Here is a 14963-nt window from a genome sequence, read left to right on the forward strand (position 1 = left end):
CTCTTCACTCAATCATTACTCATCATTAATGTGTTGCTCTCCTCCACAGTGTGTCTTGGTCCCATCTCCCTCCCCTCACCCAATGGCTCCCCTCCCTGAGCCTGGTTCTGCCGGAGGTTTGCTTCCTGTTTATATCAAAGCCCTTTCTCATAGGGGGTCATCTGTTGTTTGGCGTTTTCTCTGTTTTCTCTGTATTGTCGTAGGATTTCCACCTTATAAAATAAAGCACCTAGAGGCAGCTGTTGTTGTGATTTGCTGCTATATAAATAAAACCGAACTGAATTAAATAGAGGTAGAATGCTTTCGGAGCTAAAAAAAAAAGAAGAGATTTTTAACACAAAAACATTTCTCCCCTCAGTCCATCAGGCCAAAACCTTTTCCACAGTCATAATACAAGTAGTCTTAAATGCAGATTCATGGAATCTTACTTGAGTGACTCGTCCACTGTGACCATCTCCACTGGATAGAGCTGGACTCCAGACAAATCTTCCTCTGTGTTCACCCTGATGCACAAAACACAATAGTAATGCCACAGAGTGCTGGCTTGCAAATGAGAAAAACAAACTAAAAACAAAAACATGACTTCAGTCAAGTTTAATTCTCTCATAGTTTAAGTAAGTTCAGCAGTGGTAACATAGTGCTGCAGATATGAATTATTACTCAGCAAAGGGAAACAGACTATGGATACTCTTATAGACTCACTGTGGTGTCACTTAGCTCTAACTAACACTCAGCTGTTGGTGTTTTTCACCTGCTGGGGTCCTGCAGCAGTTCCACAGCCTCTTTTAGCTGGTTGATCATGTCGATGTGGAGCTCTGTGCCCCCTGTGACTTTTGACCTGCAGCCACAAAGATAGAAATGAGAGTCATGTATATGTACAGTGTATTTACACGGGTGATGATGGTGCCATATCATAAAATCACAGCTGGTAAAATCCCTCAGAGGATACTTGTAGATTCTAAATTGTCATCAATCAACAGAAAGAAACACAAAAAAATCACTACTGATTTTGAATGATGCTGCAAAAAGATACTGAATAACCTGTGCTAATAAAAGTAGAAGAAAAATATCTAATTATGACATACAATACAATAATCTACCAATAAATGAGGAGAAACTAAACGTGAGTCATAAAGTGGAAATCGAAACGACACTATGCTCACGAACTTACGTTTGTTGTGTTGACCAGTGAGAGTCTTCTTCTATCCTGAGGGGCTCGTCGAAGTCTGCTGCCGTCCTACCCTGCAAAGACAAGCGTACGCAAATCAGCAACAGCTGCAGAAATCACATGATCCACAGTCCGGCTCAGAGACGTTACCACTTTCTCCTCCGTACAATTAGAAAACAGAGTCCTTTTTCTTCATCCATTCCTTCCATTCTTTATGCTTTTCTTGTTTCTTACTCTTTTCTAACAGCAAGTCTTTATTCTGCAATTTGACTGTAGAGTACTTTGGTATACAGAGGAGTTCACGGCCAATTCAATGACTAGAAGCAATGTGCAACTGGAGAATAACATCGGCAGAGGTAAAAACTGAGTTTTGATGATGTGAAACCCGTTTGTACTTTTAACTTGGAATAAGCTAAAAAAGGTGGATGAACTCCAATACTAAGTAGAGCTGGCTCTCTTCATGACAATTCAAGCAAAACTTTTAAGTCTAAAAGGAATTTTAATTGAGATTAACATAAAGTGACAGTTTATGCTGCAGGCTCCATTTAAACAAACCGCATGAGCCTAAAACGACAGGCAGCGTAACTAATGCTGGAATAAAGTAACCCAGTGAACATAATAGTTTTACATAACCTCAATCAGAGGGAGGCATTATGCATGAAGTGAACCATTTACTGCATCAATTTTTAACTGAAGCACTCAGAGGTGTGCAGACGCAACACAACACGAGCTCTTGCCTTGATGTAGTTGATGAAGCGAGTGCTGAGAGAAGAGTCTCTGTTCTGGTCTCTCAGGGCTTCCGTAGGGCTCTCCTCAATCAGCTGCACCGAGTCAGAGTTTGGGTCTGCTGAAATGAAGGAAACATGAACTCTCAGTTTTAAGCTGAAGTGTAGGCTGTAGAATTCTGCACCACAGGTTTGATAGAATATGAAAAATATGGGCACAAAAGCACAACTCCCATGAAAGTGAACCCACGAAGGATTATAATTACCTGCATAACCAAAGTTATAAAGGGACTTGTAAACGTCACAGCTCCATCAATTTTAGTCAGTCATGCGTAACGCAGCACAGTTTTTGTCTATGTGTTTACACTCATTCAAACAGATTCACTTTTTAAAAATATCAAAGTTATTATCAATGTGCAAGAAATAAAACACAGATACAAATACAGTCTGATCACAGCTCACCAGTCACAACTAACTAGACACTAAATGGAGGAAATAAGCAGAACTGAAGAATCCTGAAAAAAATTATGACAAAAATTTGGCACCAAGCCTCAAACAGCCAATCAACAGCTGAAACATATTTATGAGTGTCAGCAGGCACACCTCCGTCACATAAACTGGCACAGAACGTGTTCAGTCCTATGGTGGGATGAGCAGATGATTGGATTGAGATGCAGTGAAACTGTGCATGCACTACAGAAGTATAAATTGAGGAAAAAGAAAGCTACTTTAATCTTGTTTGGGGACAAAGCCGCCAAACCTTTGAACCACTACTTCAAGTTATGGCTGTCTCTCCTTGCACTTAGACAAGGATTTCAAAAGAACTGTCCAAATATCTGCCCGGAGCCGTTGCCAAGACAGATGTCGAGTGGCAGAATGTGCAGGAGAAGCGATTGGAGGAAAGCAGGTCAGGTGCGTGAGTTAGCCCTTAAGTCAGCTCTTAAAACCTTTGAGAATTCTTTCCCTAATTTTTTGTGTTTGTTTAAATTTCATTCATTTTCTAAACTTTTCACAAGAAAATTGGCGATAAATAATAAAAACCACAGCAGGAGCTTGCTGCTATTTTAAAAACAACACATTTGTCAAATATATAATATGTAAAACATCTTTGTGACGCCAGGATTAAGGATTTGTTTAGAAATATAAATAACCTCTTTTCACTCATCTCAGTTCAGTAAATGTGACCCTCCATCAGCTCTAACCTAATTAAGGCTGATTGAAGTCTATTTAAACTGTGTCTGGGGAGCTGCTGCTGTTCTTTAATAGAGTTCAACAGCCCAGATACTTTTACACACACAGCTGACAGGTTAGAAAAGCAAAACTACTAAACCCTCAGTTTGTACACTGCTGAACCACATCGCATGGCAGGGCTCGTACAGGATCTCCTGACTTGTAGATGGTGCTGAGCACTGCTTCATGCTGCATGAACAAATCCAGCAGCAGATAAATAATTGTGCAAGTCTGTTGATTACTTCACTCTTTCCTCTTTTCCATAATCATTGACTGAATCACTCAATGTGCATTCTCAAATTGGTTATGCTTTTTTCTCAACGGAGTCAAGTCCAGATGATGTTTATGCTCCCAAAGCATGAGTAATAAGAGCGCACGTGCACACACTATTCATTCACATGGATCCGGGCTGTCCAGAGAGTTTAACCAGGTGACAATAGATAGCATAATACAGTTTGTCTACCATCGCCACATGCTGGCCACTCTGTGTGTGTGTGTGTGTGTGTGTGTACCTGTCAGAGAGCTGATGTGTTCACTCGAGTCGTCTTTGCCGATTCCCTCCTCTGTGATGTGACTCATTGGCACATTAAGGCTCAGACTGTCTTCATCTGACGGCTGAAACAAGCAATGAAACAGCTTCAGAGCTGAAACAAAACTGTGAGAACCTCAACACAAGAACACAACAACTGATGAGTGTTAAAAGTGTAAACGTTCTCAGTTGTAGTTTATTACTTTTCTCGTAGTTTTGGGTCAGGAAAAGCATATCAGTTGCAAATTAGAGTTTATAATTTCAGTTTCGCAGACCTGGAGCTGGCTGCTGCCTTGAATAGCTTTCTATCTCAACAATGACCAAAAGTGTGAATTAGTAACAAAGAAAAAATGTGTTCATTCTAAAATGAAAAGGAGATCTCTGACTCCCACTGATGCGACGTGACGTCAGTTTACAGAATCCTACAAAATTCCTCTGCACTGCACGGATAAAGACTACGAAAGACAGAAAAACTTTTAGCTTATCAGTTCAAATGAAGAGAATAACTTCAACTAAACGTTAAGTTGCCCCTAATTACAAGATGAGGCCAAAGTGCCTCCGCTCTAACAGTATTTCATTTCAAGACCAAATCCAGAAGAATCTCAAATTCAAAGTCAAATATTAAAATTTTCAGTTATTTGTCATTTATTTCAACTTTGTATTAATTCATCTTAAATAATGCTCTTTAACAATTTACTGTTAAATGTAACAATTCATTTTTTGCCATTTTTCACAATCATTTACTCACAAGTCCACAAAAGAAATAACAATTTGCAGAAAAAGTGAGTGACGTCTAAACGGGTCCGTCTTTTAATGTCACCGCACTCACTCAGATACACCGACTTACAGAGGAAAAAAACGATGAGCTGGTGTGATTAGAAAATGAGGATTAAAGGAGTAAAGATGAGTGTATTAAGTACATGTCTAACGCATATTTGTGCATGGATACATACACACACATAACTATACACCTATATTTGAACATGTTACAGTCATATTGGTACAAATGTACAAAATCCCCCCCCACACACAGACACACAGATGCAGAGACACACACACACACCTCAGTAGCAGACAGTCTCTTGTCTCCGTTGTCGCTGCCGACTCCTGAGTCACTGTCCTGCTTCTTCTGCTGCTCCATGTCTTCCACACTGCAGACACAAGACACAGGTCACACACCTGACACACACACAGGAGGCAGGCGTGTGTGTGTGTGTATGCACAGGCGAGACAAAGAGCAAGGGAGCCACAATGACAGAGAGGGAGACAGAGAGAGAATGCTCCCCCTCCCCTCTCTGCTTCTCATGCTGCGTTCACACTGCTGTGTAAATTCTGATTGGCTGTTTGGATTTAACCTTTAACTGCTGTCATGAAAGTTTCAGGGCATCTACAGGTGTAAGCCGGTTAAACAAAAACTTTTTTTGACGTCACTGCAATCAACATTTAAAAATGAAACCTACAACCGAAATACACAGACCACAGCAAACAAAGTAAAGCCTTCATCATCCTCACTTCCATCACTGTACTGCATGTCTGCATGTACCCTCTCCCAGGCCTGAAGTATTCTTCAGGAATTTATTTAGTATTTTTATGCATCTTCTCGGCATTCTTTAACTTTACACATGTAAAGACAGCCGAATGTGTAATGAGGAGAAATTCTTGAGGTGACAGGACTAAAGAGAGACCCATCTGAACCACCAGTAGCACAGCTCAGCCTGCTATGTAGACACCCCTATGGCATCAGTTTGAAAATCCTACATTACCTTCTTCTCGAGTTATCGCATTCACAAGATTTTCAGAAAACTTGAACTTTGACCTTTCACTTTAGGTTCATGTCACAGAGATTCAGAGTAGTCTGAGATGATTTGTAAACGTGCCTGTGTTATTGATTTCAAGCTCATTCTGGAGTTATTGGGTTCACAAGATTTCAATGAAACTTGAACTTTGCAATTCAAACGTGTTCAAGATTTATTTTGTAGACACACCTATGGTATCAATCTGAAGCTCCTACACTGCCTCATTCTCAAGTTATCTCATTCACAAATTTAGGTTAGGTTTTCACTCTGCCCGCCCAGCCTGCCCGGTGGAGTGACAAGAATACTCCATCAGCCTTTTACAGCTGAGGGGTAAAAACTTATGTACAAAGTTTCTGAACCATCCATCCATCCATCCATTTTCATCCGCTTTGTCTGGGGCCGGGTCGCGGGGGCAGCAGCCTAAGCAAAGTTTCTGAACCTTAGGACGCAAAATTTAATTTAGGACCTTAAACAATCCAATGTCACATGTTTTTCACTGCCAAGCTTTCTATTAAGCCCCATGGATGGCATGAAGTTCCTATACTTAATCCTTCATTGATTTAAAGTCATAGCTTCCTTAATGTTTTATATTACTTAGACAGTTAAGTGCTTTTTTTCTGGCCTATGAATAGAACGACTTGATGCGATCAGACAGAGGAAGCCTAAAATAATATTAAACAATAAAGAAGCTCATTGAGTGGTTAATATGATAGTTAAAATAATAATAATAATAATAATAATAATAATAAGGTGTAAGCCTTCAAATAGAGTTTAAATCAACTTTTTCTGTAAGACTTTTCTTAAACAAACTGACCTGTCATACTCTGTATAATATTGAAATCTAAAGCATTATTAAACAAATTCTATTATGTTTATTATTTATTCATAATAGAACAAATAGAATATATTTGTTCTATTGTGATAAAACATCCCTATTTGATCAAGGGAAGATCTGAAAAAAGGTTTTAAAAATCAGTGTTTTAGAAAACACACAGGAGTCAAATACAAGGGCATCTGGGGAACTTTAATTGGCCGTGTGAACACTGGCCTGTGGCAGTCTCCAAGCAACTGAACAATAATGAGGCACTGGAATTGCTCACACACACACACACACACACACACACACACACACACACACACACACACACACACACACACACACACACACACACACAGCATTTTCTAATAACCCTTCTGTGAGCAACAGTGTCGCTCCTCTCCTCTCATCTCCTTGATCATGATTCTACAAGTGCAGTTGCTTCATAATAGCCCACACAGGTCACTTTAAGTCTGAGACAAATTAGGGTTCATCCATCTCTCTGTGACCTCTGACCCCCTGACATCCTCATCATGTCACTAAAAGACTAAAACTCGTGTAATAGCCAAAAAAATATGCCATCATAAGCAAATGCTATGAGCAGATCTGGAACTTGGACTGTGTTGTTTTACTTTGGCGGGGCACTCTTTCTTCATTTGGTAAACCATAAACGGATCCATGCTGGGTTTCATTTTTATCTAGCTCTGTTTAAGGTCATCGTATTAATGGGGTTTTAAAAATAGCATCACTCTGTTCTCAGCTTCCTCTGGAGTGAGACGGCAAACGACTGCACCTCACAGAAGCGTACTAATTTATTATCCACAGCCTTTTTTTGAGTGAAAGTGGCATTGCATGTTTATGAAAAACAAAGCTGAGAAACAACAAATTCAGAGTGATGGCTTGTAATAATGTTTCAGTGAAAGACGAAAAAAGAATCGGAAGCATTTGAGGATCACAGAAGACGACTAAGAAGAAATCATAGAGCAGGAATAGAAGACTTCTGTTAAAATAAATATGAAGTTGAACTTTAGCATATCTGTCTTTCAGAATCATAGCTTGTCAAAGTCAGGGATTGGTCTAATTTCAGTAACCCTGCATGGAAAACACAGCCAATCAAAAACGGCTCGTCTACCAATTCAAAGATTGGAGAAGTGCAGAGCGGAACCACCAGTCTGCATGCCAAAGTATCCTCGAGCAGGATACTGAACCCTGAGTTGCCCCTGATGCATCTATCAGTGTGAGATAAAAGTGTGTGTGCGAATGGGTGAGGCTGTAGCATAAAGCACTTTTGAGTGCTCAGTTAGAATGGAAACCACTATAAGTACCAGTTCATTTCCCATAAAATCAGTGACGTCACCAACTGTGTATTGAATCTAAATGCAATCGATTATCGATGGAATGCCAATCAGCAGGCGGTGCTGTTTTCTGGTATTAATTGAAAATATATGGAGCCAAAAAACTGACATATTAACGTATAAACCAATAAGCAACTTACTGGGTTTGGGGGGGGGGGGGTTAACATATTCCCACACTATAAGGCGCACTTAAAAACCTTTAATTTTCTCAAAAATCTACAGTGCTTACTCGACAGTGGTTGTGCTTACTGACCTCGAACTGCTTTTATGTGGTACACAGCACTTAAAGATCTGCCAAAAAATGTTTTAGTATTACTTTGGTAAGCTATGAAGGCGCACCGCTTGATGAATTGTCGGAGCATTATTTTACCAGGTGTAACAATTAAGTTAAAACATCCAGGCATCCATGAAAATAGAAGTTATTAAATTTAACGGAGTTAAAAGTTAGCAGGAAGTTAGCTCGCTAGTTTCCACCTAAACATGATATTGCATGTTCTGACTGAGAGATTTCTGAAAAAATTAAAACGTACAGCTCTGCTATCACTTCCAACATGAATGAAGACAGAAAACTAAACAGCAGTGACGTTTGTAGGGTTATTGAAATTTGGCTAGCTGGTATATAATGATTTGCTACGTGATCGCTAGTGACACAGCTATGTTAGTATAACATAAACACAGTGAAGCTGGAGGATGAACACTAACATTTTTCCACTCGATAAAAGTTAACGTGAGGGTTCCTGATGGTTAGGGACAAAAGCAATCACATGGCAGGATGATACAAACGGACCAAACTTCAGTCAGGAGAACAACTGAGAAAATCCATCCACAATACCAGATTAGTCATTAATACACTGCAACATCATGGGAAAAGAGCAGCAGAGAGAATTCAACATTAATGAATCAATGCAAGAAGAATGAGTGGAGTAAAGTTCGACTTATCTGACTGTTTTGTTTTGCTTATAATCTGGTGCGCCTTATATACGGTCCGAAATATACGGTAGTTATTTCTGGAGTGGCCACTTTAGGTGGTTCCAAAACCAAATTAATTCCCATAGACAGACAAGTCAGAATCCTCAACTTGATGGCATTAAAGAGTTTACAGCTTTTCCCAACGTCTTTACAGCAGAAATAAAATGGGGGGGAAATCTGCCAAACAGCAAAGCATGACAGCTGCAACAAATGATGAGCTTAAAACCAATCTGAAAATTACTAACCGTCAGAGAAAGAGAAAGCAGACCTGTTGCAGTGCTGTAGTTTGTCAGTCTGGTTTCTGTTCTGGCGTTTTATATGTATGGACTCTATATCCACACAATATCAGCGCTCCCTCTAGGTCACCCCTTCATACCTTGGATGTTGCTGATGCTTTTATCTTGTGTGTCATGTGGAGTTTATTTAATCAAAGAAATCAAGAAGACAAGTGACAAAAGCATGAACAAGAATGAAAGCTAAAGGAAAACCTGATTTACATGTAAGTGTAGAGTCTGTGTGAACTACAGGAGAACAGAAACTGTTTTTCCTGCCCACATCCTGGGAGAGTTTCATGTGGGCAGGAAAAACAACTCAGCTGAAGCTGAGTGTTGAAGGACCTGAAGAGGCAGAATTTTTATTTCCTATGTATTTCTGTTTTTACCGTACTTCCCTCCAACCCTCACCAGTTGCCCACCAGCTTTTTAAATATTTTATTCTTTATTCCTTTGCTTTTTGACATTACATCGCTTGGGTTAGACAAACTAGAAGTCCTTAATCCTAAAGCCTTTGGTAATCCCCCGACTTTGGATTGGAGGATGGATGAAATGACATAAATTCATTCTATACTGTACTCTGTAGATGTGAGTACTGTTCCAGTTTCATAATACAGTTTTACCTCAGACACACAGCTAGATTCCGGGTCAATCGACTGTCTGACATGATTTCTCTGCCTCCTCAGATGTTGTTCCCTACTCTGCCAACAAGAGTTCAAACTGTGCCACCAACATCCTAAAATATGTATGAAAGCGGTCATGACAAAACTTCAAGTGCTGGATCAAACCATGAAATTCTCCTTGCTGCTGCTGCCCCATGAGAACCGGATGAACCCAGAATCTCTGTTTCTTCCTTTTCTTGTTTAGAAACATCAGGACCAGCTCATCATCGCTTGATGTCAACTTCATTTTTTCCACATTGCATTTTTTCAAAAGATGAATTTTCTCACAAAGAAACAACGCTTTAACTGTGTACAGGGTGGGCCATTTATATGGATACACCGTAATAACACCGTGATAAAATGGGAATGGTTGGTGATATTAAAGTCCTGTTTGTGGCACATTAGTATATGTGAGGGGGCAAACTCCTCAAGATGGGTGGTGACCATGGTGGCCATTTAGAAGTCGGCCATCTTGGATACAACTTTTGTTTTTTCAATAGGAAGAGGGCCATGTGACACATCAAACTTACTGGTAATGTCACAAGAAAAACAATGGTGTGCTTGGTTTCAATGTAACTTTATTCTTTCATGAGTTATTTACAAGTTTCTCTTTGTTCACAGCCATTGACATGTCGAAGAGGTTAACACGTGAGGAGCAGATCGAAATTGTGTTGATATCTGGTGAACGCAGTAACCGGGTCATTGCAGCAGATTTCAATGCAAGACACCTTACGAGACCACCCATCTCCCATGCTACAGTCAGCAAACTGCTTGCTAAGTTTCGTGAAACTGGTTCAGTGTTGGATTTGCCAAAATGTGGACGCAAGAAAACTGTCACTAATGAAGAAACATCAGTGGCTGTCCTAGCTTCATTCAGCAAGAGCCCGAAGCGTAGCACTCGCTGCATGTCACTGGAGAGAGGCATTAGTCGAACATACCTTCGGCGGATATTAGCTAGTCACAAATGGCACCCTTACAAACTCCAGCTACTGCAGCATCTCAACGTGGATGACCCTCACTTCACGCAGAAGATTTTGTTCAGTGATGAGGCAAACTTTTATGTGAATGGTGAAGTTAACAAACAAAACTACCGCTATTGGTCTGACACTATCCCACATTGGATGGATCCCTCCAAGACTGTTGGAACAACAAAAGTGATGGTTTGGTGTGGTATATGGGGTACAACAATAGTGGGTCCATTCTTCATCAATGGAAACCTCAAGGCCACTGGATATTTGAAATTGCTACATGATGATGTGTTTCCCTCTTTATGCACTGAAGCTGGCACGTTCCCTGAGTTTTTCCAGCAAGATGGTGCACCACCACATTATGGGTGCCAGGTCCGAGCATTCCTAGATGAACAGTTTCCTAGAAAGTGGATTGGTCGTCGTGGGCCAGTTGAATGGCCCCCAAGGTCTCCCGATCTGACCCCCTTAGACTTTTATCTTTGGGGTCATCTGAAGGCAATTGTCTATGGTGTGAAGATATGAGATGTGCAGCACCTGAAACTACGGATACTGGATTCCTGTGCTGGCATTTCTACTGCGGTGTTGCTATCAGTGTGTGAAGAGTGGGAGAAGAGGGTTGCATTGACAATCCAACCCAATGGGCATTGAACACATTTTCTAAGTGGTCAGAAACTTGTAAATAACTCATGAAAGAATAAAGTTACGTTGAAATCAAGCACACCGTTGTTTTTCTTGTGACATTACCAATAAGTTTGATGTGTCACATGGCCCTCTTCCTATTGAAAAAACAAAAGTTGTATCCAAGATGGCCGACTTCTAAATGGCCACCATGGTCACTACCCATCTTGAGGAGTTTTCCCCCTCACATATACTAATGTGCCACAAACAGGACTTTAATATCACCAACAATTCCCATGTTATTACGGTGTATCCATATAAATGGCCCACCCTGTGTATAAGTTTGAAACTGTGTGTAAAGGCCTTAATGCTAATTTGCGTAACCAGGCAAAACTGTCCTCTGCCAGAGACCTGGGAGCTTGAGAGTCCAGTATCTTTGGTGTTCCTAGGACTGCGCACTTCTGGTGTTGTTCCCGGGACCTGCTGGAGCCACTCGCCTAGCTTGGGAGTCACCGCACCTAGTGCTATGATTACCACTGGGACCACCGTTACCTTCATCCTCCACATCTTCTACAGCTATCACTACAGCTGTCTTCCTCTGCTTGTTAGCCTTCACCATTTTGCCCTTCTGTATCTGCAAGTCCCACAGGATCTTAGCTTGGTCCTTTTTCGACCACCCTAGGGAGCGTCTCCCATTTTGACCTCGAGATCTCCAGGCCATACTTGGCACAGATGTTTCTGTATACTATGCTGGCCACTTGGTTATGGCGTTCTATGTATGTTCTGCCTGATAGCATCTTGCAACCTGCTGTTATGTGCTGGATTGTCTCAGGGGCATCTTTACACAGCCTGCACCTGGGGTCTTACCTGGTGTAATATGGATCTTGTGCTCAGAGCTTGTTCCTGTGCTGCCATGAGTATTAGTTTATAGGTGGCCAGCACTGCAGGGGTTGTTTGTTTGTTAGTTTGTATTCCTACCATTGTTTCATCTGTCAATTTCTTTCTTTTTACATTGCTTCCTGTTTGTATTGTTATTCACTCTGTTTAGCTCACTTCTTTTTCTTTTCTTTGTATCACTGTGTGCAGTCCATCAACCCATTTCTCTGACTGCTTCAACAAGTCTTTCTTTTGTCCCTGAGATATGTGCAGTCTTTTTTTTGTATGTCCTTACTAGGTGTCATCATTCAAGGATTGTAGTCTTTCATTCCTTTGTCTACTTAAATGTTTTCTTCCTGTATTCACTCCCGATTCCTTTATTCATCAGTCACAGAGAACATCTCACACACCGGTGATGAGATTTTGGACAAACCTTTCAGTATGATGGCAGTCTGTCACTGCTACCCAGCTGGGAGCCGGAGAAAGGATCAGTTTCAGCTGACTAATGGAGGATTTGGCTACAGGCTGAGAAACTGAGCAAGCTCAGATCACAGACAGTTTCTGTCTACGTGTAATGTTGTTAAAACCATACGAAATAATGGCCCTGGGGTGATGTAATGTGCTTCTGGCAACTATCTTGGCAGTCCAAAGCTTAAAACAACTTACAGCATTCATAAATAACCTAAAAGTCACAAAAATTTGAAACAAATGTCTCAAATGTTTTCTCTGTTTGCTAGTTTTCTCATATGTCCTAAACTTTTCTAGAAACAAATGATGGAGTGGGATGTGGATGTATCCTGTACACTAATACTCAATAAAACTGAGTATTTCCAGGACTGGGAATACAGTTCAGATGTGAACCAAAAAACAGAAAAAGCTTCAAAAGTTCATGATTTTACGACTTGAGTCAAATTATAGCTTTTTCTTGCTGCTGTTACACCCAAATTTCCCCTGAGGGACAATTAAAAGATTATTCTATTCCATTATGCCATGTCAGTAGTTATATATAGTATACTTTCTCTTTGTCAGGTTAACAAAACTGAAAGAAACCTTTGTTCAGGTTAAAGGTACAGTCAGTCATTTCTTTGAGGCCACTTAATAAAACAAATGTTGTAATCATAAATATAAATTAATAAGTGTGTAATTATTTCTTAGGACAAAATGATGCATTCTCATAAACTTAGTACATCAAAGGAGAACAGAACTCGTAGACAAATTTTATTTTGCGTCAGCACCTTCAGACTCAAGATATAAAAGATCATACCTGTGTTTTACCAACGGAGCAAAACCACGAAGGAAAGAGACATAGATCCAGATCAAAGTCCATCCTCTCCTTCCTAACCTTAAAGCTAAGAACAAGCTGGCTACATAACAATCGCTTTAAGCTAACATCACACCTACTAATGCCAGAGTCAAGTGTCCTAGAAATAACACTTTCCCTCTGATAAACAGTTTTTATATTCTCACATCGTAACAAGAGTTTATTCGCTAAGCCTCGGAGTCCAACAATGTTAGCCTCACTTCAATGAAATTTTCACCAACACCATGCAACGCATACTGACAGAAAAGTTCAGGATATCCTCAAAAACTCACACCAATATCACTGTGATCACAGAGAAGTGAGCTTTACTGACTCATCAGACCCCTTTCACAAAGTTTTACAGTCTCCTGCATAGTAAATAGAAGCGGATACTTCTCACGCAGCATTGACAGCTGAGATAAACTGCAGACTGAGCCTAACCAGATTTTTTTTGAGGTGACTCAAGGAAAAAAAAAAAGCTAAACCCTGCAAATATTTAGTGGACACATATCACTTTTTATTTATTTTTAAAAGTATTTCTTTTTTTTTGATTTATTGTTACATGTTGCTATTATTCAAATATTAGAAAATATAAAAATGTCTTTTTTACACAATTGGTAGCAGACACATGGTGGCCAGCCGTGGCCACTATGGCTCTTTTGCTGACTAAAGCACGTTTGTCCTGCAGCAGCCACTGTAGCTCGGATTATACACTTTGGGAGGGGGAAGAAAACAATTAAGTCGCTGAATTCTTGCAGGTTACATCCCATGCTAATTTTGAAACCCATCATTTAGCTTTAAAACTAAAACCATCACTAGCTGCAGTATCATCATGCTACTCAGACAAGAAGCCAAACAGAAACAGTTCTATCACTGTGTCTGGTTTTAGGTACTGGAACCATGAGGCAACACTGCCATCACAAGTCAACATAGACTCAACATCTTGCTCTGTTATTTTCACCCAGAATACCATTAATGAAAAAACAACAAAAATTGCATTGCTACATAACCGCTAGCAATCCTATTCACTTTAATGATAAAGAATTGACATTTCGACACCAGAACGTTGTCAAAGACGTACAGTCTAACTGCACTACAAGAGCAGACGCTGATAATGAAGAGAAGATAATCCCCCCCAGCTGTGTGATACCACGGTAACTGACCTGCCAGTGGTGGGCCTTGATAAGTTGATTCGCCCCATGACAGGCAGGTAGAGAGAGTCAGGCATCTTCTCGCTGCGACACGCCTCAATGCTCAGATACTTGAATATGTGAACTTTGCCCTTTATACAGATCTGAATAATGGGAGGAAAAGGGACTCAAATCAGCATCAAGTAAAAGTCCAGCTTTGCTTTGTTTTCTACATCATTTCAGCCTTTATTCACAAAGACTGCTGAGTCACTTGTGTCTTTTTTTAGCTCTTGCAGCTGCTCGTGCTTAACATTTCCAAAAGCAGGTACATAGCTTTATACTACCTATTGCAATACTGCTGCTATGCTGCTATGATCATGATGATTGCTGTAATGGCCAGATAATAGCCCTGTGCAGGAACATTAAGCTGAAATGATACATTTAAAAATATAAATTTATTATGAATGTCTGTTTCTTATATTAGGATGGTATCTAAAAAAATAAAGTAGGTTTAATTTTCAGAGATGTGCACCAAGAATTTATGTCGA

General features: G+C 40.2%; 1 protein-coding gene across 7 annotated transcripts in view; it reads right to left on the bottom strand.

Annotated features, from left to right (window-relative positions):
• lrch1 (leucine-rich repeats and calponin homology (CH) domain containing 1) overlaps nucleotides 1-14963 on the bottom strand; it is a 98177-nt gene that overhangs the window by 29095 nt on the left and 54119 nt on the right. For 6 of the 7 annotated variants that reach the window (XM_085250223.1, XM_085250222.1, XM_085250220.1 and 3 more), the window contains exons 6-12: nucleotides 14449-14579; nucleotides 4716-4803; nucleotides 3636-3738; nucleotides 1906-2015; nucleotides 1172-1242; nucleotides 752-838; nucleotides 429-503 (exon numbers count right to left, since the gene is read on the bottom strand). In XM_085250223.1, coding sequence (XP_085106349.1) covers nucleotides 429-503; nucleotides 752-838; nucleotides 1172-1242; nucleotides 1906-2015; nucleotides 3636-3738; nucleotides 4716-4803; nucleotides 14449-14579 — 665 coding nt within the window. The remainder of the gene's footprint in view (nucleotides 1-428; nucleotides 504-751; nucleotides 839-1171; nucleotides 1243-1905; nucleotides 2016-3635; nucleotides 3739-4715; nucleotides 4804-14448; nucleotides 14580-14963) is intronic. The other variant, XM_085250219.1, reaches the window with a different exon arrangement.

The sequence above is a fragment of the Mchenga conophoros genome, linkage group LG16 (genome assembly GCF_057382185.1).
Source record: "Mchenga conophoros isolate Kocher_MC1m ecotype Shallow Benthic linkage group LG16, M_conophoros_male_GT1.1, whole genome shotgun sequence".
Classification (NCBI taxonomy): domain Eukaryota; kingdom Metazoa; phylum Chordata; class Actinopteri; order Cichliformes; family Cichlidae; genus Mchenga; species Mchenga conophoros.